The 27,180-nt window shown below is 39.6% G+C and overlaps 1 protein-coding gene across 4 annotated transcripts in view; it reads left to right on the plus strand.

Annotated features, from left to right (window-relative positions):
* Positions 1–27,180, plus strand: part of stard13b (StAR related lipid transfer domain containing 13b) — a 64,217-nt gene that overhangs the window by 12,602 nt on the left and 24,435 nt on the right. For 3 of the 4 annotated variants that reach the window (XM_085370837.1, XM_085370836.1, XM_085370838.1), the window contains one exon: positions 3,583–3,616. In XM_085370837.1, the coding sequence (XP_085226963.1) occupies positions 3,583–3,616 (34 nt within the window). Of the gene's footprint in view, positions 1–3,582; positions 3,617–25,969; positions 26,976–27,180 lie in introns of those variants that run through there. The other variant, XM_085370839.1, reaches the window with a different exon arrangement.

Below are 27,180 nucleotides of genomic sequence, written 5' to 3' on the forward strand. Positions count from 1 at the left end.
TGAGTTCATGTTATTCTTCAGTTATGAAATGTTTTAGGCTGTTCAAGAGATCTGTCCCATGATCACCAAATACCATATCAGTAACTATAGCACTATCCCTCCACAAACAAGCAAATGAATATATATCTGCAAATGCCAAACAATATAACTAAGTGACCATGCAAAGTTTACAGATATAGGTGAAATGAAATGACATGCAGCATGGACATGTTAAGCTCTGGGGTCCATATGAAACTTCTGACAGCTGGGAGTTGAAATGAAGTCTCAGTCACAGACTTGGAGTCAAAGAATAAACAAGCTGAATGTGTGAGACAAAACACACGGCTGGAACTGGTAATTGCAGCTTAATTTACAGATGTTTTATGAACCATGTGGCAAAGGTTTTTTGCACCTGGATGATACACTCCCTTACATCTGTAACATCTCTAAAAACTGGAATGCAGTTCATAGCTTCCTCAGGCTAGACCTTATCTGAGCAGGAATGTCTTGGATGTTGATTAAGATAATGCCTTGGTAGAGGAAGATGCACACAGAATTCTTTACACAATGTCTACAGCAAAATATTATGCGATTTTATAGAAAAATATTCCTTGCGTGTGGTTCCAATGAGGAAAATACGTTTTAAGGTTTTCAAAGTTGTCATAAAAAATCCATTATGAATAGCTAAACAGACCTGATTTTACAAAAGGCACAAAGAGACGTATCTTTTTTTCTGCAAACAGTTCGATTTCAGTGCTTCTAGCATTAACTGGACTTGAACTGAAAGTTCATTTGAATCATACTGCAGCAGCACTCTCTTGTGTCACATGGTGTTTACCTCCTGCATCTATGAAGCAAGTTCAAGATACCCAGAATATCTTACTGTGATCTGGCTTCATCTACCCTGACGTCGGCAATGTAGGTGGTAATCAACTCGATAAATCTACCCAGAGTTTCTCAATCTAGCAACACGCACGTTCACATGAAAGGGGTGGTGTTAGCAGCATCTGACCAGTCACAAACATGGAGAAGTCTTATGGTAGCAAAGATGGGAAGAGGGTAAACACATAATACAGAGTAAAATAATAGAGCCACTCTAGACAACACAGTTTGAGTGTATGAGAGGTAGCATTGCACACTAGTTTAGCATTAGAGTGCTACTCCTTTTTCTTTTTTAATGTGTTGCGCTGTTCAAAGAAATCCTTAAAAGCCCCAAATCACCATGACATTTAGTTCATGATGAGTATATGTGACTATAAAGCCTGAAAAATAACAACTCTATTCATGTTTGTACTGGTTAGCTTCACCCTGCTTTTGAGACCAGCTTTTTTTCAGTGTTCTGTGATTGGTGAATAGAGACGTATTTGGGTTGAGGTTTCCTCCATTAATTGCCATTGACAAAGACGGGTATACGTAGAGCATGCTGGTCTCTCATTCAGACTGACTGTTCGGCCTTGTTGACTTGTCATGTGTGGTGAGACAGCAGCTGTCATTCACTTACACAGACTTGTCCATCCGTATAAACATTCTTGTTGATGCAAGCAAAGGGAAGTTTTTCCTCTGACAACAGCCATGAAAAGGTACTCTGTGCTTCGCTTCTTTTTAGGATGTCACATTTTCAAATCAAATGGACCATTACGGCAAGGCTGGGATGGTCAGTTTGGTAAAGTAAATCCGTTGGGCATCTTTCTTTGCCTTTAGACAACAATTCTGATGGCAAAAGAGCCAAACGGGACAGGCCAAAAAAAAAAAAAAAAAGGATGTCACATTTTCTGACCTGTAACCTTTGACATGTGTCTGTGATTGGCCTGAATCAGGCGATGTGTGCTTCAAGTGGGTCAGATCTCAGGATAAGTCAGGATAAAATACTTTTCAGGGGCTTTTGAGACAAAGAGAATGATTGATGTGTTCATGTCTTTGAAACCTCTTCAAATTGGTACATCTCCTCTGGGGCTCAGCATCTGGTTTTTGGAGTGTTCATTTTCCTGAGTTTATTTCTGAAACTAGGTCTAAAGCAGGTCTATTGAGACTAACTTACCAGGGCTGCATTTACAGAAAATTTATTTACAGCACAGAGTTAAGCACAGAGATAAGGACTTTCTTCATGTCTGTACATTAAGAGTATCTAAACACTCTTTTCAGTGTTTAGATACGTGAGGAAATTCTGCCAGGCTGTGCCAAATCTCACAGTCAATAATGAGGGATCCATCAGTGGCTATACCTCATGGTTTGAAGAGGCTCCACTCAACTCGTCTATGTTTAAACAGAGATAAAAATACACACATAAGGGTATGAGTCATACATTTATGACTTGTTTTTGAATTTGGTTCTCAAAGAGAGTTGGATTTTTGTGCCTGGAGGTAACTGAGTGGTTGAGCCTGCTAACCCTGGATAATTCCCCCTCCACCTGCCAGACACTTGTTGGGAATTATTCCCTTAATCTCCTTTCGACTGCCTGCTGTCCTTTGTGCTTATTTGCTATATTCCCTAATAGTGTCAATGACTATCTAGAGAAGACAGCAACATGGACATGACTTTTACTAGGTTGCTCATCCAGCCTAGAGGTAAAAATGTGAGGGTTTATACTGTTTGTAGTTATGAAATCTTTGCTAGTATGTTAATAGAAAATCTAAACAGTGCCCTGTGGGCTAATTGTATGTTAACAGTCGTGATGGAGGCTCTGTAGTTTTAGAAAAAAGACATCTTGGGACTATATGCTGCATTTTTGCCTATTCCACAATGAACATGGAATCAGGGCAGGCAAACAAGTGGATAAATCAAACCAGTGAGCCACAGAGGGGAAATGGAAAAGAGAGATGGGCAGGAGAGCAGATCATGTCCAGTCAGGAAAAGATTTTCAGTTCCTTGGCCTCTATTGGCAGTAGCAGAATTATATTAATAACCATTAAACTAAAAGGATATAAAGAATATGCTGACCAGCGTAATTTTACAGTGACAAGTTCATGTATCAGCACTTCATTTCCACTGTTTATAAGATTTGGGGGAAACCTGAAGTCAGCTGAGACTGAAGAAGTCACTTGGATGAGTGACGAAACGTTTCTCCCACAAAACGCTATGTCCAGATGAACAGAATCAACTTTTTCAGATTTACTTTCCTGGATGATTGAGAATGCATCAAGACCATTTCCACACAGGTCTATTTTCCAGCGCTAACAGCATTCCAAAGAAATGATTCTGTAAAATGATCTTTGATAGTTTTTCTTTGGTCTTATTGGGGAAAGCAAGCTGATAAGACTCTCTTTAAAAGGGGATTATATAATTATAATTAGATAATGATAAGTACATTTTAAAGAAAATCATTGAACTAGGAGCTTGTATCTGAATAGTTTTCATGGCAAAAAAAATGTGAACTGGTGCATATGTATGGCTGCCAAAGTGAAGCTGCATTCAAGTAAAGCCTTAGTGACTATTAATTTATTGTTGTTGTTATTATTATTATTATTATTATTATTATTATTATTATTATTATTATTATTATTATTATTATTATCTTCTTTTTTGAAAAGTGCCATTAAAAAAGAAACCATGTTATATATACAGTTTCTGCTACAGTGACCAGTATTTGAATGTTTTTTCCTGCAGATGTTCAGTAAGGTGACCGATGCATCAGGTGCAGGTAAGACAATATTTCTGTTTTTTATTAGTGGCTGCCCAACAAAATGCCTGTCTATGCAGTGCATGCTGGGAGAGCATGTGACCAGATAAAGCTGATAGAGAAAATGCTTTCTGAGTATACCAGAAAGCAGTGGGGGGTAATTGCATATCAATAAGTATTGCTTTCACTTTTAAAAAAAAATCAGTATTAGTTAATATTACACTAAAGCTAAGGGTCGTTTTTTTTGTATAGCTATAATCAAGTGTTAAAGTGGACTGGCACCTTCACTTAATAAGGAATTAAATCTGATAAGTAGGTTAATGCATATTACTATTACTTCCAGTGATTGCATGGAGGTATTTGTTGATTAATACAATTATGGTCCTTACATCTTTAACATATCCTTTTCCCTTCATATTCATGTAAAGTTCCGCTCACGGTACTTTAGCATCTAGGTAGCTACAGAAGAGTGAGCATAAACAGAGTAACATTTTTTTGATTAGTAATTTCTAATGCAATTTTTCAAATATCTCAGCAAATATAATGCACCATGATTTTTTGTTGGAGGGGAAGGAGATCTGTAAATCAATTAATGTTCACTGTACAGTAAAACTACTATTACATAATAGTACTATTATGTAAGAAAAGGATTAGACGCTGTCACCTTGTAGAATTTCTTTTGGGAGTTTGAAAGCATAAGACCCTGAAATTTTAAATTTTGATGCCTTGAAACTTTATAACTGGATCATAAAGTGTCATTGTTTAAGGAGTCTTTGGTCTTAGTCCACAGCCAGTTTAACATCAGTGAAGTACGGTCCTGTATGACAGCGGTCCCCAACCTTTTTTGCACCACAGAGCGGTTTGTGTCCGACAATATTTTCTCGGACCGGCCTTTAAGGTGTTGCGGATAAATACAGCAAAACCTGTATCGGTACAAAAAAAGAAGATTTATTCATAACACAAGGAAAAAGACCCAGGGAAACAGAGTTAACGATAAAAAGGATTTAAAATAAATAACGATAAAAACCCTAAAAACCATAAATTTCACACCTGAGTTTCAACTCTCGCGGCCCAGTACCAAACGACTCACAGTCTGTGGCCCGGGGGTTGAGGACCGCTGCTGTATGTAATTTTAAAAAAACAACCCTCTGTGCACTCTGAGGCTGGATTGCACGCTGGCTCACATGGTGGCATTCTTCAGGCACCAGACAATAAGACTGATGGCCACAGGTGGCAGCTCCCTCCCAACCGTGTCTTGAGAATGTCCAAATGCACAGAGTCTTGTTTTAAAGGCCTTTTATATATTGGTCACATGGTGGTTAAAATTGTTTCTGTTTTGCTGTGAGGAAATATTTGGCTTGGTGTGATGTAGGTCTTGTGGGGCAGCTGCAGGATTTGGGTAGATGCCATTTTAGTCTCAGGTTGCACTCTCACATGACCTCAGCTGTACATGATTGCACTGCACAAGTGGACATTACGGTCTGGAAAAATTCCATGTCACTTTTATGAAGCAGTTAACTAATGTGCGGTCTGGTCGTGTGAATGAGATATGTCCTGTGACTGATTCTTGGAAACCTGAGTGTGCGAGCACAGTGAAAAACATCAACAGATCTGTCAACCCAGATAAAAGATTCCCATCAAATGATTTCTGATGGGAATTTTTTTTTATTTAGTTTGGATAGTTTGATTGGAATAAGCTAGATTAGACACAATATCCCTATCTACTTTATTAGGTCAAAAAGCACATAGAATCTACAAATGGTTTAGACATGAACCAGTGACACGGAGAATGATCCTGTAAAAGATGGTCTTTTCTCATTAGGTGTGAGTTTTCCTGGTTGTATTTTGCAGCTGGGCTGCAGGAACCTCTTTAAAGACATGAATATGAGACAGCCAGATGGTCCTCGGTGTAGACTATAACATCACCGTCCACCTCATTACATTGACATTGACCAGAAGAGGCTTTGTTTTTGTTGTTGCTTTTAATGTGCTAGAAATGTCCTGCAGGCTTATTACACATTCACATGACTTGTATGCAAGGATGCCCAAAAGTTCTTTTACAATGATTAATGCATGGTGGGTTTCTGTAAATTATGTTATTGTCATATTTATTAAATAAATATTATTTAGTATTTATTTAATCTTTATTCTTTTTTTTAATTGCCACCACACCTGATTTTTATTAACAAAGTGTGGAAAAAAAATCTTTTGTTAGCATGGTGGTCGGTCAGAGCAGCACAGCTTTTAATGGTGTTGAATTCTTTTGAACATTGAACTTCATGTTTGTAACTTATAATAGAACGAGCAGAGAGCAGAGATCTTTGAAATAGTTCTTCCTACTTCTTGTTGTTTATTTAAGATCATGTTGTGAGTCATTTCTGGAAAACAGTCAACCTTTTAACCTTCTTGACTTTTGGTTTTGTTGTTTCCTGATTCAAAAGAAAAAAGAAAAGCCTAGAGCTTCATTCAAGCCACATATGGAAACACTCAGAGAAGATGGGGAAAAAGCTTAAAACTGATTTTGAAATGTTTAATTTCTGAAGATATTGCTCAACATTTATAGAAAGTTTTTTAAACCTTGCATAGATGATGAGCAAAAAGTACCTTAATCCCTGTCTTGCGTAAGTAAGTGGTCTTTTGCTTTATGATCAACATCGTATTACCCAAGCACCAGTCTGAGAGAAAATCACACAAATGTGGCTTAAAAAGCACTCTGTGGCCCAGAACTGTCAGGCTGAGGCTTCCCTCTAATACTCTCATTTACACAGATCCTGTCTCTGAATACATATGCTAATCTACTTTCAGTGTGGAAATCTCTTGCTGCTGATTATAAGAAAAACAAAGGGGAAACAAAGGGGGAAAAGAGAGTTTTCACAACTAAGTACACCCTTACTGATTCCTTCGGAATTAAAAGGATAAGTTGCACCAGTGTGCTGCTAATCCCGTGCACTTGATTGATTAATGATCAGCAGGTGTGTCCATCTCTATAAAAGCAGAAGCTTAGGCAGTCTGCTGCTTTGGAGCGTTTACCTCAATCTTACCAGAAGTGGGCGTCCCTTCAAATTCACCCCAAGGTCAGACTGTGCAATGCTCAAAGAAATTACAGAAAAAAAACTTAAGAGCTGCGTCTCAGCTTCTACAGGCCTCACTTAGAATGTTAAATGTTAAATTTCATGACAGCGCAATTAGAAAATGACTGAACAAGTAAGTTGTTCAGGAGAAAGATTGCAGAGGGCTTAGGTTTGCAGAGTTGTGTCTGAACAAACCATTTCTTGACCAATGTCCTTTGGAGAAACATAACCCAAAGTGGAGGTGAAATACACAGCTCCACATTTGGCAAAAAACAAACTTAGCACATATGCACAAATGTCTCATACCAACTATTAGGCACTTGGGCTTGTTTTGCAGCCACAGGACCTTGGCACATTGCAGTCATTTAATCAACTATGAAGTCCTCTGTCGCCACAGTATTCTAGTCAGATGTGAGGCCATTTGTCTGACAGCTAAACCTTGGCCAAAACTGGGTCATGCAACAGGACAATGACCCCAAGCACAGCAGCAAATCTACAACAGAACAGCTAAAAAACAAAAGAATCAAGGTGTTGCAATACCCCAGTTCAGACCTCGGCCTGATTGATTACTGTGGTGGGACCTTAAGAGAACCGAGCATAAATGAATACATGCAAACCTCGGTGAACTGATGCAATGTAAAGAAGAGTGGCAAAATTTCTCTACGAAAAATTGTACTTCACTTCCACAGAACTGCATAGTGTCCTTTGAAAAAAGTTTTCATATGACTGTAGATATAAGCAGTGAAACTTGAATTTAAAAATATTTTTTGCACACTGAATAACAGCACATTTTACAGCAGATTGTATTGATCTAACAGAGGGGACAATAATTTCTACATTGAGGAAATGACCAAAATCTATCCTTCAACCGTTTTTCAATAACCACTCATTTAGTTAGGATTGCAGGAGAATTGAAGCCTATCCCAGCTGACACTGGCCCATTGCGGGGCTAACACAAAGAGAAAGCAGATATCTTATGAACAACTGAGAATCACCAAAATTTACTGAACATGCATGCCTTACTTTTGTGTGAGAAGAAACAGGAGCAGACTGAAAAAACCACAGTGCTACACCCTGCACCAGTGTGTCACACTGAATGCTTAATTTAACTAATAATGGCATGCATAGATGGTCAATTTAATCTGTTATGCTTAAGTGCTTGCATGCACAAAGCTTACTGTGGATACTATACAGTACCATCCAAGATCACATTGTATATACAGTAAGATTCTATTTTAAATTAATTTTTACTTTAACTAATTTGTTCTGCTCACATATTATAGTTACATCTTATTTCCTATGAAGTATTTCGCTCATGATCCTGATGACTGAGGCTGAACTGCAGAGGGGTTGTAAAATCCACAGTAAGAGCTAGTTGCTTGCTTTGTGTACAAGGCCCAGGTGTTTTTGATCAGACTGTGAAAACTGAAAAAAAACCTGTACTTATTTATGTAAAACATCACCACAGATGTTTTCTCTAGTCTGCTATTAACAGTATAAAACTAATATGACAATGTTGACTTCCCTGGACAGTTCCCCTTGGCACCAAGTCAAGTTTAATCAGGCTCTGATGATTGGGATTAAATGCACAGTAGAGCTAGAACCATTTACCAGCCTTACTCATGATTCCCACAGTGAAACTGGCCAACATGAGAATCCTTCTCACTGTGAAATGACTCCTCTGTTGAGCCTTATGTATACACTGCTATTATAAATCACCAGTCCGGCTATAGATGGTGCACCAGTGGGTATTATATAATGTCCATGGCTAGTAATGCATTAAAGCAGGGTTGCTGTTTTTTTACTCCTGCATATTCTTCAGCTGTTCTCAAACTCCAGTGTCACCCAGGGTCACAGCCTGCTGATGGAGACTGACTGTGACCTCAGACAGCTGCAGTCGCTCTCTCCGTTTCTCTCCCTGGAGGCTGGTTAGAGACTATAATATACACATCACAAGAGCATCATGGGAACGTGAGTAGTAGATGACATAGCCTGACACCTACGCAGTTCTAATCAGAACATATACAAGCAAAGTGGGCTGGTGGGGCTAGTATTGAAATCAGATGTACGTTTTAGGCTGTGTGAAGGAATAATAACTCTGTTGTTATTCTTTGTTATGGTCTGACCTCATTCTCATTCCATACTTAGCTAAGTGTCGCATTTTTCCCTGGGGAAGAACAAGGAATGGATCATTTTGAAGGAACTCTGATCATTTTCCTATTTTCCTTGAATTGTTATTGTAGCTTTATTTCTCTTTGTTAGAACACATCCAGAATCCAGTACAAATATGTCCAAAATTGTGTAGACACTCACAGGAGATTGTGAAACCTCGGAAAACCCATAAGCATGAATATACAGCTACAGTGCTTTGAAAATGTATCTGCCTCCTCCTTTCTTTCTTTGTGCACATTTGTTACTCTTACATATTTCAGATCATCAGTCAAAATTTAGTATTAGACAAACATAACCTGAGTAAATACAAAATGCAGTTTTTAAATGGTGATTTCATCTATTAAGAGGAAATAAACTACCTATCTCTGTGTGAAAGTGTGAAAAATCTTTTAGTCAGCAGTGATTTTCACTTTGGAACTCTATCATTGAGGCTATTTTTGTCCAGTCTTTTTCTCATTGTTGAAACATGAACGCTGACCTTAACTGAAACAAGTGAGACATGCAGTTCTTTATATGTTTCTCTAGATTCTTTTATGACCTCCTGGATAACACTCTAGCTCTTGGAGTAACTTTGGTAGGTCATACACTCCTGGGAAAGTTCACCACTGTTCTAAGTTTTCACCGTGGTTTGCTGTAGTCCCAGAGCCTTAGAAATGGCTTTATAACCTTTTCCAGACAGATTGATGTCAATGATTTTGATTCTCTGCTGTTCTTGAATGTTTTTAGATCATGGCATAATGTTTTACTTTTTGGGGTGTTTTAGTCTGCTTATATTTGCCATACACTTTTATTTAAGTGGTTTATTGAGTCAGCAGGTCTGACAGTAATCAGTCCTAGGTCTGGGTAGTGATACTGAACTCCGCTTTCCAAAATGAAAAATGAAATCCTCGTACAAAAAGTGTGTTCTATATTTACTCAAATGTTGTTTGATAATCTGAAACATGTAAATGTGTCAAATATGCAAAAAAAAATTATTTTAAAAAGAAAAAATCAGCAAGGGGCAAATACTTTTAACAGCCTGCGATTTTTTTTTTTTTCCTCAAGGCTTTTCACAAGATTCTTACACCTGACTGCAGAGATTTTGTTTTCGTTCAGCCACAAGAGGATTAGTGAGGTCAGCCACTGATGCTGGTGATAAGGGTGGCTTCCAGTCTTCAAGTTCATCCCAAAGGTGCTGGATAGAGTTAGGATGTAAGAACATCAAGTTCCTCCAAATCCAAATTGAGAACACAAAAAATGTGAATATATTTTCCAAAATGTTTCTGTAAAATTGGGCACACACTGTTGACTTGGCTGCCACATTATTTGATTTTCTGTGATATTATTGCTACGTGAGACGATATATTATATATAGGCTGTAAGCAACACCAAACCAGATGATTTATTATTCTTGTTAGCAGTAGAATGAACCCTTTGAGATCCAATTCATAAGAAGTGATGACTGACTTAGACCTTAATTCAGTTCTTCTTCTCCTCTCAGCTGTTTCCTTTAGTGGCTGCGGCAGCTGATCATCTGCTTCCAACTCACCTAGTCCCTTGTATCTTGTTCTCCCACACCAACCCACATGTCCTTTACTAGATCCATGAAGGTTCTCCGTGGTCTTCCTCTTTTCCTTTCCATGTTCAACATCCTTTTTCCAATATATCCACTATCCCTCCTGTGTCCAAACCATCTAACTTCAATGTCAGCAGCTGAGAGGCTTTTGACCATGCCACATACAAGTATGTATGGCACCTTTAGTCAGCACACAAAGTCCTTAAAGGAAAGGTGCTATAATTTACACGCAGTGTTTCATGACAAAGATGTGATTGCTGGCCAGAAGCGCAAGGATTTAGACATCAGCTGTTCTGTCTCATAAAGACGAAAGAAAAAGAAAATTTTTCCTAAATTAATTTACTACTACCACTATTACCACAGAAAAACTAACGTTCACAAAATCGTCCCATTATTTTTATTCCCCTCTGGCTGTTTCCCGACAGGTGCCAGATCAGTGACATCATGCTCTAAATTTATAAGCAGATAGATGCAGCTCAGACTATAAAGGGTGCTGCTGGCATGACAAATGCATGAAAAATTCCACACATGGAAAGATGGAAAACGACTTGCGGTTTCCTGAGAGCAGAGGCCAGCTCGGCAGTTTCAGAGGGAGAGCAAGGGTGGGGGTGGAGGTGGGCTGGACTGCTAGTATTTCTGGACTTTTCTTTGTATATACAGTAATTTGTCAAGGTTGTGCAAACATTACAGAACAGCGTGGTTAACAAGGTCTGAAATCTTTTAAAGTTTTCATTGCAGTTTCAACATTTTCATTGCAATTATTTTAGCAATCATATATGCAATAGCACATAATATCATTTAATAATGCCTCCAAGGCCCTTGCACTGAATGAGATCATCATGTTCAACAGTTTCTTAGATCGTGGGGCATAATTTATTGCCCAGTATAAATCATCTGGTTTGATCCTGTCATTGTGTATTGTGTGTGTTCGCAAAGCTGTTTGAGCAGACACTATCTCCCAAGTGTATGTCCTTCATGGAGCGGAAACGGGTTTATTGTTCTCATTCCCAATTACACCCATGCTGCCAATTAGAGAAAAAAGCAGGCAATAAATCCTTTAGGGATCAGCTTCCTGAGTTGGTGTGCACGTTGGGGTAATTCAGGCCTGGGTTTTGTAAACTAAGCCGAAGGAGACATGGGCAGCCGTGTCAGGACGCAGGCCAGTTTCACAAGGGCAGAAACTCTGTGTGTGAGTGAGTGTGTGAAGCAACACAAAAGCTACCAGGTTGGTCCACCACTCAGCTGAGAAGAAAAGCAGAAAGAAGATTGAGGAAGTAATGAGCCAGGAAAAGACACACCACTTTAGGGTCCCACACCAGGATGTTGGTGACTAAACAGACAACCGGCTCATGTCCACGTGTCTCCTTTTGTGTGTAAATGTTTACCAATCTACTGGAAATGAATGCAAACAATAACTTCTTCCTCACATAAAGCTTCATCGAATCTGGTGATCCACTTTGTACCTCAGTGTTCCTGCAAAACACACACACACTCAACTTCGAAGCCAAGAACATTTCCTCAGGGCCAGTTTAGATACAATAACTTCATTGGCTCTCGCAGTGGCCTTCCAAATTTCCCACATAAACCACAGAGATTCCAGATGTTGCAGGGAGGCAAAAAGTCTGTTCCTCCGCTGGGCCTCGAGCCCTTGCCTCCGCATCCTCAGGTTGACCAATCGCGTGGCACATCTCACATCATGCACTGTGTGTTTTTGCACTGAAGCAAGGCTACAGGCACCCATGCTGCTGGAGATTTAGATAGCCGTTCCCTTTTCACTTGTACCCAGATAACAAAAAAAAAACACAGCACGCTCTTAAAAGAAGCTCTGTCCTTGGGCGGTGTAGCACTGCAGCTTTCTTGTGGTTTCAGACCTGATTGAACAATTTGGCTCAGTAATCAAAGAGCAATAGCAGGCTGAAGCAGAGCAGACTTCCTGCATCCTCTCTGCTCTCTGGCTCACTGGCTTTAAAACTCAAGGGCCCACTAGGACTTGTTTGTTTCTCAGTGTGAAAACAATACCTGTACTGTACATCCAGCTTATCATGGTTGATGAGTTGAGCAGAATTTTTGGCAATAGGCTTGGCGATTCCACATGTGCTTCATTATGAAAACTGTTTGAGGGACAGAGATAAGTGGGCTCTGCCCCCCCACCCCCCGATGTTGTTAACCTAACTTTGTTTTATAAGCATGTGGTCTAGGAATTCCCAAAGTGGCAACTCATAGGTTGGGAAATAATGTGGTTTACTAATCATAATAAGGAGTTTCAGATCTCTGAAAGCCAAATGTAACATCTTCAAATGACTTTTGAGTGACTTCTGATGTCCTATTTGACATTTGTCATGGGAGGGGAGAGTACAAACACTTACTGTGGCTTTAATTTTAAGCAGCTGTCAATTTTTACTTTGGTCTCTGTTAGCATTTTAACTCTGTCTTCTTGGAAAATGCTTATCCTGAGCTATAAACAGTAACTTCCTGTTTCAGTTTGTGTCATTAGGGCTAAGGCCCTGCTGAAGAAAACAAATGGGATTCAATGAAATGTCACAGTTATGTTTGAGAGGCATAAAATGTGCCTTTGTGTTGATGCCGTAATGCACCAGTGATAGCAACAAGTGCAGATCATGGTCCACTGACAAACTCTTCAAGCTATATTCAGTTTGCTTGTTTGTCTAGTTTTCACTTTCATTCCTTTTTTCTTGGTTAAGTTCACACAAAAAAAAGATTGACGGGTTAAATTATGCCTGTTCACAAGATTAACCTATTGCATCTCTTAAATGTGAGATGAGTCGCTATTGGCTGCATCACAGCACAAAAGTCAAAAGACAGCTTGTGTGTATATTTGAGATGCCGGCGACTTTGACAAAATGGTTAGGTTTGATGCCATGAGAATAAGAACCTCGTCCGAGATGTAATTTCTCTAAAGTAATCCCGTCAGCTGTATGCCGCTGATTGCTTTGAAGGTACCATGGAGCACAAGCTAATAAACATTTTACATCAGCTGTTATTGAGAAGCAGTTATTGAGAGAGAAGTGTACCTCTGTGATTAAATCCTCATTGCTCTAATAGAAACCAGGTGCCCAAGAGTTGTGTAAATGTTTTCCCATGGATTTTTGTGGGCAGCAGAGCTTTAAGAGATTCAGACCTGACAGCATTACATGCTTTGTCATTCAATTAAACAATAGCCACATACGCTTGTCATGCCAGTTTTACATTCCTCAAGCCTGTTTTTACAAACTTTGACCCCTGTGGACTTACGCATCTACAGAAGCTTCATGGCATGGGGAATATTTGTATATGTTTTTGAGTTTTACCTCACTTATAGTTTAATTCAGGATGTCAAGTTATGTAAACTTCTACTGCAATAACAAGATATGAAGAAACATGAAAAATCTCAGTTAATCTGTTGAAGAAAGACTAAAAGTAAATGATCATCTATTTTGGATTTAATGGCTTTAAAAAGAACAAGCCTTACTAAAGGAAGAAACCATTACGTTACAACAGACGGCCCTTTAAGAAAACAGAATTAGTGGCCACTTTAATGGATTGGGACCAAAGTCAGCCCCTCCTTCCTCAACCACATAATCTAAACCCAGATATACACCACATGTGTGGCTCTGCTGGAAAAATGAACTCGGCTTGGGAATATATGGTCAGGAAATTTATAGCACATGCCTGAGACAAGCCCTCAGGGGCAGGGATGGAGGTGGAGGAGCGATCTCCCCATTCCCTGTGCTTTGTTTCCATTAGGCTGGGAAGTGCAATCTCCCAGACATTTCAAGGGGGCCTGGTGTAAGACCTCCTGGCCAAGAACATGACCCATTCAAGGAGGAGAAATCAGTTTCCTCGCATCGGGGATTTTCCCACTACAGCAATGGGACAGCATTCCACATCTGTCACCAGACATAGGCACAGACAACGGTTCAAACTCTGGAACTGTTCAAATGCAGACATATAATGCATGAGTAAATATCAGTGTGTTTATCTGTTTGTGTTTATGAAGGATGGAGAGAGAGGGTGGACAAGGGAGAAAAAAAATGTAGTCCAGAAAGTACAGCACTTTTTCGGGGAAAACGGGAAAACGAGTGCTGCCTGGCCAAAATAAACAAGTGGGTGAGTCAGCAAAAGGAAAACATTCTCAAGCTGACTGATGTTTCCTCTCTTTGCATCTGCTATTACTTCTGCTGCCAAGGACTGCTCCAGAGGCTAAGTCATTGTCTAGCCACAATGATCCACAGTGTGATAATGCTCGTCTTTACTGTCCAAGTGGCTTCTTTTTAGAGTAAGTAGATTGCGTTTTTTCCTCTTTGGTGATTCATGTCAAAATCTAGTTGCTGTTCTTCCTCCATCACCTTTGCTCTTTAGAAGATGACAGGGTTGGTATTGTCTATCTGTCCGTTCTTGCCTTCTACGTCACTGAGACTAGAGACTCGTCCCTTGTTTACATTGCCAAGATCTTGTCTTCACTGTCCTTTTTTCAACCCGTGTCTACTACAGGTGCATCAAGATGGGTTCTTTGTGACAAAAATCATGTTATAAAAAACGTCCCCCAGAAAGACAACGTCAACAGCTGTTACTGTCTTTTGTGTTAAATTAGATATTGTGCTGTCTGTTGACATTCTGGCCTTTTCTCTGTGGGCTTCCTGGGTCATGTGACCAGTGGAAAACAAAGTGCTTGACTGGGCCTGACCCTGACCCTTTCTAAAAGACTCACAGGATCAAATGAAGCAGCTTCTTTACTGAAGTGTGTACGTGTGTTTTAGTCCTCCGAGCTACATTTTAGCCTGAGGTGAATAAGTGGTGCTGAAAATAGCACCACACTGATCACTGGCTGCGGAACAGGCCAGTGGCGAGCCTAAAAAAAGCATCTATATTTTCTGAAATACATTTCATTCCTGTCACTTGCTAAGAGTGACAGATCGCTTTTTATAGAAATACAGAAAAAGGATGTTACACACTGAGAAAACGGTAAATGTGTAAATTTTGATATTTTGCCTGGTTGGAAGTATTTGATGTTTGCAACATAAAATGAGAAGTATGCAGCTGTTATTGTTGTCATGTCAGATAAGCTAAGATCAGAGGAGTTCTATGGGCTCCTACGTGCAGTTTCTAACTCTCCCTAACATCGTATAATTTCACTTTCAAACAGAACAAATGGAAAACGGAGCCCTTCATTAATATTCTCAGCTGCACACACTTTGGTACAGAGATATCTCACTATGTGACCTTGCTATAATGTTTAAATCACCTGTCCTGCTCAGGAGAAAAATGGTCTTTGTCTTTTATTAATTTCAGCACTGTCACATCAGCTTCATACTGAGAGGGCAAGCTGGGGTCAGCAGAGGTTTAGTTATTCCAGAAAGTGTCATCCTGTGTGTTTAGCATGGATTTAAACCTGTTACAGCAGCAATCCCAGCTGGTGCCCATGAAATGAATTCAGCTGATATGATATCACTGCATTTAGGTCATGCACTGCCTGAGCGAGCATACAATAATAGGAGGAAATTCCTAAAATAATTATGGTAGAACGATCATTGAAGCTGCTGTCTTCAATGGCAGCTGCCAGCTTAGAAGAGCTTACTGTGGTTATTCTTCAGGGATGACCTGATGTTTTCTTGCGTTAGTATTTTTGTTGCACATTTTTGTAAAAAGAAATTTATTTGTTTTTTCTTAAACATGTAACCTGCTCAGACCTACCTGGGGAGAACACTCTGAACCCATGTTAAGCTTTGAGTAATAGACCACATTGTCCCGAACAGAGGTGCAAATTCTGGTAACAGCTAACGCATACACTCATAGGCTATTTCATTAGGTGCACTTGTTTGGTTGCTCATTAACACAAATATCAAATCAGCCAATCACATGACAGCAGCTCAGTGCATTCAGGCACGTAGACATGGTCAAGATGACCTGTTGGACTGAGGTTAAAACTGAGCAACAGAATGGAGAAGAAAGTGACTTTGAATGTGGCATGGTTGTTGGTGTCAGATAGTCTGGTCTGAGTACTTCAGAAACTGCTGGTCTACTGGGATTTTTAGCACACAAAAGTATTTGGGGTTTATAGAGAGTGGTCCAGAAAAAGAAAAAATGTCCAGTAAGCAGCAGCTCTCAGGGCAAAAATGCCTCATTGATGTCACTGGTCAGAGAACAAATTCCCGACTGCTTCGATCTGTTATGAAGGCAACAGTAGCTCAACTATTCATTACAACCAAAGAATGCAGAAGACCCTATTTGAATGTGCAACATGCCAAACCTTGAAGCAGATGGGCTACAGCAGTAAAAGACCACACTGGGTGATTTTCTTGTCAGCTAAGAGCAGGAAACTAAAGCTAGAATTTTTGTTGAACAATCCAAAATCGGACAGTTGAAAATGTTAATGTTGCTACTTGGTCTGATGAGTCTCGATTTCTGCTGCGAGATTCAGGTAGTAGGGTCAGAATTTGGTGTAAACAACATGAAAGCATGGATCGATCCTGCTTTGTATCTATGGGTCAGGGTGCTGCTGTTGGTGTAACGGTGTGGGGAAGAATTTCTTGGTATACGTTGGGTCCTTTAGCACCAACTGAGTATCATTTAAATGCCATGTCCATCCCTTTAATTTAATTTGTAAAATATGTACACACACACACACACACACACACACACACACACACACACACACACGTAGAAAAATATTTAGTATACACATCCAGAAATGCATATACTATTATATATTGTACATATATTTATTAGTTTCAGATGTAGCCATTCTTGTATTTTGCTTGTTTACATTATTGTATTTTGCACAACTCTGTTGCTTGTGAAGCTCGCACACAAGAATTTCACTCACATGTGCTGTACCAATGTATCTGCACATGTGATGTGACAATAAAAGTGATTTGATTTGATTTGATTTGATTTATGACCACAGTGTATCCATCTTCTGAGCATCTTCCAGCAGGATGGTATTTCATTTACTTTGTCATCCACCAGATCTTAGGTAACCTTTAAGATGTGATGGAACATGAGATTTGCATCATGCATGTGGAAGTCTGTGATACTTTCAGAATTAAGGCAGAGGACTGAGGTAGCTATGAAGGCAAAAGGGAGTTCAACCTGGTACTAGCAGGGTTTGCCTGATGAAGACTATATGTGAGTTGTCAGTTATACCTAATAAAGAAAGACTGACTGTAAAGATAATACACAAATTTGTAAGTAAAATAACTGAATAATTATTATTAATCATCACACGCAAAGAACACCTATAATAGAGCATTTGTCTAATTTTGGATTTATTTATTTCAGTGCTATTTTTTTGGATTTTCATATTAGAATATTGTGACAGTACAGGAGAAAGTGATTGCTCGCTTGTGGATTCTGTCATTTGAGAGCCACGGTGTGTATTTGCGGTGTTGCGTGGTTTGTAGCTCGTGATGCCTTCAAGTGCCCTACGTAGACCTGGGCACCACTTGAAAATTGAACGAGTACAACTGTGGAAGCGTTAATCTAAAAAGTAACTTTGTATGCAAAGCGTTAACATTGTACACAATATTGTATTAACTGCTCAGCTGTAATAGTGCTGATAAGATGACAGCCAGCGTTACAAATGACAGAGTCAGTTTCACGATGGAGTCCAGAAAACTTTGCTGCACAAAATGTGTGTTTATGTTCTGAAAAAAATAAATATTAAACCGAGAACATATAATAAATGTGTCATAGGCTAATGTTGACTTCACTGACATGGGTTTAAAGGTAGCTAATATTTCTTCTACTGTACTCTATATACTGTAAACGTATTTGTTAAATGCATAAACTCATGATTCTATTTTATTCAAAACTGGGTTTTAAAATTATGTAATCTAACCACTTTTGCTCACACCAGCCCTCTAAGCTCCGCTGATTCTTTCCCAGATATTATGTACTGTTTCGCTGTAAGGATCTTATCGGTTCTCCTAACAATTTCCATGTTTCCCACGGTACTTGAAGGCATCACGACTACAGGGCTGTATGTCGATACACGCGCGCACACAAACACATCTGGTGTGAAGTGGGAAAGCCGCGCTTAATGCTTTACTGTCACTTTCTTACTTTTACTTGTCTTGCTGATTTCCGTTTTTAACTGGGGGGGATACATTTAATTCCCCTTGAAATGGTGACAACTTCGTTTGAAGACCGGTCACCGGAGTCAGGTTTGCCGCCACTATAGAAAGAACTTGAAGCCGGGAAAAAGGTGATTTTGTGTCGGGGTGTTTAAAGGGGTTTGTGAGATACCAGGAGGAGTTTATTATTATGTCCGAGTGGAGGATTTGAGATGAATTCTAAAAGAAGGTCAGCGAAACTGAAGCTCCGGCGGTCTTTCAGCGAGCAGCTGTGGAGCTCCACATCCAAAGCCTGGGATTTACTCTGGAAGGGTGTCAGAGAGCGGAGACTGGCAGGTCAGTAGCCCGCTTCAGGTCAGATCTTAGCCCGCGGTATAGGCTGGAATAGAGTGTCATCCACCGCAGCAGAGACTGAGGTGACCCCATCCTATTACTGGGAAGAGTTCTTTAATTCGTATATAATTCGTGTATAACAATTATTATTGTTTTATTATTGCACACTGATCAGAGTGACATTTAAAGAGAATTTAAGAAGAAAACACATTCTTAATGTGGTAGGCTATGAATTTGTTTTGTGTTGGTAGATTTTTTTTTTTTTGTCTAGACACTATTGATACTGTTTATCCTAAAAATTACTCCACGCGTGCATGTAGTCTGGTCTAATATTACAATTTTAAAAATTATTTTTTTAGTTGCGCTCAGTTGAAGGTGTAGGTAGTTAGGCAGCAAACTAAAAAAACTGTCTAATAAATGCCATAAACTTATAATAAATACAGTTTAATACCTTTCTGTAGGAGAGTTTTCCTTTATTAGCGTCGATTTTTTTTATTACTTTCAAATGACAGTGGGGTCGCAAGGGGGCGCTGATAAGTAATTTCACCAGCTTTATGAAGTGAATGAGATTGAATGAAGCAATGTTTGATCTTATTTTCTGTCACATAATTTACGTTAAGTTATTATTGTGTTCATAAGAAATTGGTTTTCATTTGGTTTTCTTTCGTTAGTTATAATGACTGTATTTCTGCAGGGTAACATTATTGTGCATGCTTTCTGTGCCACTGTCTTTGAGATTATAGATCACATTTTTTTCCCTTTACATTATTTGCTCATACTTGGCTCAAAAAAAAAATCCCAAATAAACCCAAACTGAAGCAACTTTGTGACTGCATTGAAAATGTTTACACATAGGTTCTTTAACACCTTCAAAATGCATCTGCCTTTTTTGGTGACAACACATGTGTTGCCAAGAATTATTCAGTGAAAGTGAACTTTATTTTCCAAGTAATATCACGTATAGCATACATGTTAACTTTTTGAAATGCGTATGAAATTAACTCTATATGAGGAAGTGGCACTTAATGGCAAAAGAGATGGAAACATTTACCACAATAGGCACAGTTTTGTTATTGGTATGTTATGGTATTTTTTTTGCTTCTTCTAAGACTGTGTTACATAATGTGGAAAATGTTTAATTTTTAGAGTACTCTGGGATCGATTTAAGTTAATAATTTCAAGGTCAGTTTTTGTTGCACTGGTTCTCTTAATGGCCCTGAGAGAATTGCGTCAGAAGTGAACGTCAGTCATCTGTGCAGTTGCCCGAGTGTACCGCCAGGTGCAGTAAAGTGACCACAATAGCGCCTTATGTGGGGAAAACCACATGAATGACAAAACAGCTCTGTCTTCACTGGTGGATTTGAAGTGCTGTAGTCATTCAAATGGAGACCAGATGTTTTTATGAGTGTGCGCACAGAGTTGCATATCAGATCTGATCCATGCTTGGCTCAGCTGTGAAGCCTGTTTAGGAACGTCACTGGTGCAGCAGCTGAGTTTGCCAGTGTCTGGATATCTGACACATTAATCTTGCATTCTTTTCCATATGCAGCATGTGAAGCTGCTTATGCAGACACTGAACAATGAGGGGACAAATGCTGCATAGAGACCAGACCCAGATGTAGATGGCTGACATATGGGAATTGATTTGAATCATTTGTGAACTCTGTCTGAAAGTTTTTTCTTTTCTCTGTTTTTAGGGTGCTAGGTGCGGTACAAATTTCTATTTTTGGATATTTTCTTTTTTCAGTGTATATGTAGATAATGGTGCTAGTGAGGTACTCGAGATGGATTTGGTCTGTCAGCGAATAACTTATGATGTCACAAAGAACTTATGTTGCGACAAGTGTGTTTGCACCCTAAAATACTAACGAACTGGCTAAAAGTTTAGTTTAATTTTTTAAAAATAAATTATACAGTATCTTATATTATGAAGATACATTTAAGGCCATTCTGCAGCAAACAAATTTAAACCAAAGCTTTAATAAGCCTTATCAACACCTCTGAGATTAATGTGTGTTCATTACATATTCAAACAAAGAGATGTGAGCTGCCAGCCTATGTAGATAAGTTTAAATCACAAACTTTTTTTTCATTATAAGGTGACAGTCCAAGGTTATGACTTTGAGACTTTGAGCCTTTGTCCAAATCCTAGACATTAATTAAACCTCTTAAACTGAATTTTTGTTGGCAAAGCAGAAATTTTCAAACTGAAAGTTTAGCTTTAAGTCAAATGCCTGATTTGATTTGTTGGGCTTATTTAGGAGCTTTGGAGTAAGTTGTGTTGCAGCCTTAGAAGTCAGCCGTAACAGTATTTTATTTGACATTTAGGTGTTGAAACTGAATTCTGTGGAGGAATACAAATATACAAGATTGCCTGTATTGTACAGTACTGTGACGCATCTATTACAGCTCTTAAAAGTGTTAAAATATTTGGTTTATTTATAAACTGAGGGTTTAGTGGTTTTCTCTGTCAATCATCACTTTAGTGAGTTGAGACGTTCTTGATCTATGTGTCCAGTTCTGATAGATTGTGGAGACATAGGCATCCTGGAATAAATAAATCCTGGATACTTTGGTCTGCTTCCTTATTTCCCAAGGGGTTGCCACAGCAGACAGATCTGCACGTTTGATTTGGTACAGACTTTACACAAGTAAGCCTTCTTAAAACCTCCAGTTTATCTGGGTATGGCATTGGCATTAGGGCTATCTAAGCCAGAAATCGGGTTTTTGTGTGTCCCCCAATCTTGAACTGGGGATCATTTGCAGATTATGCCTGGTGTCTAAACCCACAAATATTCCTTCTGTACTTAGCTTTAGAGCTCAAGCTTCAAATCCAGAAAACAGTTGTTCTTTTTTAGAATCACACCTGGCTGATGGGTATGCTAGATATTTGTTTAAGTGTCAATAAGCAGCTTTGAGCAACTGTCCTCCTGTCGTAATTTTATCTGGAAATTTTACCCCCAGCAGAAGCAAAACTTACAATTAACAAGCCAATGGTGAAATAATTGGTTTGTAGCATTTATATTGTTAAATTAACTCCCAATGACAAATATAGGCATGAAGTCTTGCTAAAAACAAAAAAAAAGCATCCAAGAGCTGAAGCGAGTTAAAAAGTTTAACCACCTCATCATATAGAGCTCAACTGGTCTTGCAGTATTTGAGCGTGATGATCATGCAGAGCTGAGTTCAGCAGTCAGAAATGTGGTGGCTCATGAAGTGGAAATCTTCTGTCACACTAGAGTTATTCTTAAAACTTAGCCACAGGAAACATAGCCACACCAGAAGCAAGACTGCCCAGTCCAGAATACATGTGTCTGCTGCTGAATAAAACCACATCAGACTAACGTCAACTAACTCAAGATGATTCAGAATACAAGTTCCCCTTTTGTAATCACACATGGCAGAAAGTGAGTGGAAAGCAATGAAAGTTTGACATGTATTAAAAGTCTGCATTATGGCTTGGGCCTAATAATGAAGTGTGATACTGCTGCTATATGTGAACTGGACATGATTCAAACCCAGTATCACATATATCTATTTTTTTCTTTATGGGGTATATAAACAATAAAAATCCACTTTGTGACATGGTAGCTATGTTGACAGAGCCTCTGTATGTTTTTGTGCATCTGTAATGTGAGTCTGGATTCCTGTTGTCATGTGGTATAGCAGTTGAGCTCTGAAACCCAGACAGTGGCGTGTTGAAACAAGTTTGATAAGGGCTGGAGTCACTGCGCTCCCTCTAAGGACAGACCACAGCCATTTCATCATGGCTTGCGGCATAAAGTTAAACACAAGGACATCTCTGAGTACACAGAAGATGTTGTAGCTCTTTCACGATCACCGCTCAGGTATTTGAGCATGGACGGAGACGGTGACACCATTAATCTCATTCACTGTCATTTACAAGATTGATTCTGTAATGTGATACGTATGATGCACTCGGTGATATACATCGTCTAGACAAAAGGGAAGAGAAATATGCAGAAATGTTTGCCCTCATTTTTTGCATCTAACACTTTAAGCCATTCTTTCACAACATGAATGAATGCAGGTGTTTGTGTGTGTGTAAAAAGAGGGAAAAAAAAAAAGAGTCGTCACCCAATGAAATCATCTGAATGGTGTCGCACCATCACCTAGTGCTTTTAAAAAAGCGAGAGCCTTGTATTAAACATGCCACTTGAGGGTGTGGGGAGGGCCATTAAACCCGGGAGAAGTTTATGAAAATGTGAAGCGGGCTCTGAAGTGTGCTGCTGAATTGTGGTCTTTGTGAGCTTAAGCTAGGGTGGATTATGCCAGCTAGTGAGAGGAACAGACAGGGGCTGTGTTTAACTTGGTCGCTTGCCTATTTCTGCTCTATTCACGTGTGTGGCGCCATGCTCACACTAAACAGACAAGCCTGTATGCTGAGGCCGGGACAGTCACTGGGAGAGTGGCAGGGGCCTTGATTGGCACTGGGTGTGTCTGCTGGTACCAAAGCATATTTCAGGTATTAGAAGGCTGTTATTTTATGGTGTAAACTGGCTGACAGAAGTGGACTTTAAAATCATAAGAATATATGATTTAGTTTGCCATTCCAAATGGAGTAAGTGACTTGCTTTTGAAAATATTTGAGATGTTTTTTTTGTTTTTTTTTTAGCTTAGAGGAGATTCATTTTTGGTTTTACTTGTAAAACCTGAAAAGAAGGCGGAGTCAAAAAATCCAACCTTGTAACGCCGTTTTTATGCTGAGCTTTGTTTAGTTTCTGGAGGATATGTTTGGGATATTTTCCACAAAAAATAATCCAAATGAGATGTGTTTGCAATACTGGAAATAATAAGCCATGTGGAGTTGCCTGGATAGAGCACAAATAAAGTGAATGCACCGAACTGTCACCTACACTGCCCATACATTGGTGCAATCTAGCAGTTTCAAAGAGCGGCTAATATCTGATCCCACTGGGATAGGACATTTACCTTTTCACAAGCTTCTAAAAAGCTTTAGGATTGCAGGGGATGTGTTGCTCTGTCATTAGTAAGCATAAGGGAATCACAAAGAATGTGTTTAAGGGAGCATGTGATTGTTTATCTTTATTTTAATGCATTGTACATTGATTTAGCTGTTACTTTGTTACTGTCCTGGAATGTCTTACAAGAAAATGAGCTTGCGGAGTTGCATATGAATAAATAAACAAATAAATGGGGGCGAGAGGGGGATTATATGCAAAAAGAAGTTGTAATAAGTTGTAGCGATTGTCCCATAAATACCTAATTTTTCCTTTTGCTCTACACAGCTTTATTTAAAGTCACAGTTTGATAGATGTCTGTTGGTCCATGGCAGAAAATGGAAAGTCATTAAGTCTTTGTGTACCAGCTACAACAGCTGCAATTATGAGGAACTATTACATGATAATCAGTGTTGGGACTAACGCGTTATTAAGTAACGCGTTACAGTAACTACGTTATTATTGTGGTAACGAGCACGGTAACTAGTTATTATGCCAAAATCAGGAACGCGTTACTCGTTACTGGGATTTAGATAGGGTCGTTACTCGTTACTTCGTATGGTGGCATCGCGGAGTTTCCACAGATTCAGTAACATTAGCAAGTGGTGGAGGCAGCAGGTGGATGAAGGAAAAGGGACGCAGAAGGAAAAGAGACCCGAGGCGGCCGCCGGTCCAAGTGTGAACTGAACTTCAGGTAAGAAGTTATGACCTGCAGTCTCTCTGGGTCAGATATAAACCAAGCTTAGGTGGAGTTTATTTTCGTTATTCTGACTTTTTCCGTAATGCGTGCTAGCTAGCATGACGGAGTTTCTACACAGCTGGGTGGTGCTATGAAGTTAATGATGTTGAACCTTATTTTGTTCATAAGTTATTAGAGTTGCCAGCCGTCCCGTCTGGTATTCAGAGAAAATATTACGCGTTTCTTATTGAGGTGAAAAGGAACAGTTTGTCCCGTAATTCAGCTACAATGAAAAAGGCACAAAGCTGGAGTTATTCTGTGTCTTTACGCTGCACAGCTGCCTCTTCTTCTCTCATTCTCCCCCCTCCCTCTCCCGTTTCTACTTCAATCATGAAAACTGATCAATGATCAGCTGATCGGCTTTTCTCTCTTGTTTGTTTATCGCCCACTTTGCGCCGAAAGAGGAAACCAGCGGATGTCGCGCTAAACAACAGCAGCACGTTTAAGCTTGATCAGCTGTTGTTAGAATTTATTTAATATTAATTTCTAGTATCAGCTGATGTTTGCTGGAGCCACAGCTGTAAAAAAAAGCTGCTGGTCATGATATGGTTTGGTTATCTGGTGAGAGGGAAACATGAAGATGAAACCAGGAGATGTCCTTACTGGATCATCAGAGCTGAGCAGGTGATGGAGAAACAGGTTTACCTTTTAGGTGACATGAATGAGTTGAAGGGAAGTTATGAACTGTTTCTGAGAGACAAATAACACCAGGATCCTTTTTTAGGTAGCTGACAGCTGGTAACTGTGCAGGTGCGGATCTAGCAAAGTGTGGCCAAGGGGGCATGTAGGGCATTAACAGGGAATGGGGGGCACAAAGAAATACTTTACTTTCTTATTCTCATTTAAAATGTCTAGCTTTTAAAAAATAATTATCTGAATCTTACAACAAACGATTGATAGATTGATGCATATATACCATCAAAACAGTGAACATCACTGTCACAACAGTGTTTGTTTTCATTCAAAGGCTTTATGATTTTTCCTATAATGGTGGGCCAGTTTCTAGTCAAAATGCCCGGGCCAATTTTCTGTCCCAGTCCAGCCCTGTATGCAGCTCATCTGCAGTCTGGTGTTACCTACATCTTCCTATTCAGAAGGCAGAATTTCTGAGTTCTGAGTACAATCGAAAGCACCACGACTGCAGTTTTTGTGTTGGATGTAAAAGGCGCACATGACTCTGTGACGTAGGCTAGAATCATGGCAGCAGTCAATGACGGTCCAGGCGTGGGATTTCTCTCGTGGAAATATGCACGTTATCATATCCTTTCTATTGGTAGGTGGCACAGTGCACTTGTGGCAAGTAAGCAAGCTAGAAGACTGGCAAAGTTATGGAAGAAACACATTAACAAGAGAATTCTGAGTAAAACCAAAGTTACTTTCCCTAGTAACTAGTTACTTTGAAAGTAACGAGTAACTTGAAGTAACTGAGTTACTTTTGAGAGAAGTAACTAGTAATGTAACTAAGTTACTATTTTAAAGTAACTTACCCAACACTGATGATAATAGTCAGATTGTACAAAAGTGAGACTAAACATTATTGTGTCAGGGAGATGAAGCCTTTAATTTTGATCATCAGAACTGATTAAAGTACTTGCTGGAGATTGATCTTTACTTTTCAGTTTAGTAAAGTGGAATTAGGTCAGTCGTGTTCCAACTCCAAGCTATTTTTCCTGTGAGTAGCTGACACTTTATAGGCAGCCTACTGAGAGCACTTCCTGTGACTGGCTGTTATGAGAGGCTGTTATGTGGTGGGTGTGGGTGAGCAGAAATGAGACTTCTCAAATGAAGAACAACTTCTCGCTCTCATTCCCGTTCCGTAGTTTTCTCGAAAACGACACCAAGAATTTCTCGTGCAGTAAATTTGGTGCCTGTGTGACCTGCAACAGCACAAGTATTGTTCTAGCACAGGGAGGGTCTGAAAGCCACTATTTTTGTAAGCCCTCCCAAACCCCTCTTCATCCTCTCCTGCTCTCCTTACTCAGTTCATAGGCATTCCAGTGGTATTTATATTTCCCTCCAGAGCAGGGGGAAGTTGACAAGTATTCACACAGACATTGGATTCAGCTCAGAAAGGTGGGCAGTACTCCCACTGCCTGCTTGCAATTGGTTTCATTGTGGTCACATGGCCTGCAGAGACAGGCTGAAGTGTTGGCACTCCTCCCCCCATAGCCTCCGCTGTGCCCTCCCTCTCTGCTCACTTTAGGCTTTTCACGCATGTATGTGAAGTTTTCTGTTGGTCAGACCCTGTGTGGTTGAGTGTTTATCAGCCAGGGGATAGGGGCTTATTACAGTTATGTTTTGGGAGCTTCCCGAGTCCACGGCCAGTGAGTGCCTCGGGAGTATGACCCCTGAGACTCAGGATATATACCTGAGAATGGACCATCACCGCAGACGCTCTGGCTACAGGTTGGGCAGGATTATTGCCAGGCAGCAACTACTCAAGAAGATTGCTGGAGGTAGGAGGCTTGTTAGGACAGAAGTGACAGTTCAGACAATTATTCAATTCTTTTGGTTGTTTGGTTTTTGAGTGAATTTGTCATTTTTCCAGGATTGAGAGGAATACTGACTAAGCGAGGTGGTAGTCAAAACATGGAGTGAATAAGTTCTGTCATGTGTTTGTGAATATGAGGCTGTGATTGCAGGATGATATGTTGACAAAGT

Source organism: Diplotaxodon limnothrissa, linkage group LG14 (assembly GCF_057381915.1).
Source record: "Diplotaxodon limnothrissa isolate DT_005_m linkage group LG14, D_limnothrissa_male_GT1.1, whole genome shotgun sequence".
NCBI classification, from domain to species: Eukaryota; Metazoa; Chordata; class Actinopteri; order Cichliformes; family Cichlidae; genus Diplotaxodon; species Diplotaxodon limnothrissa.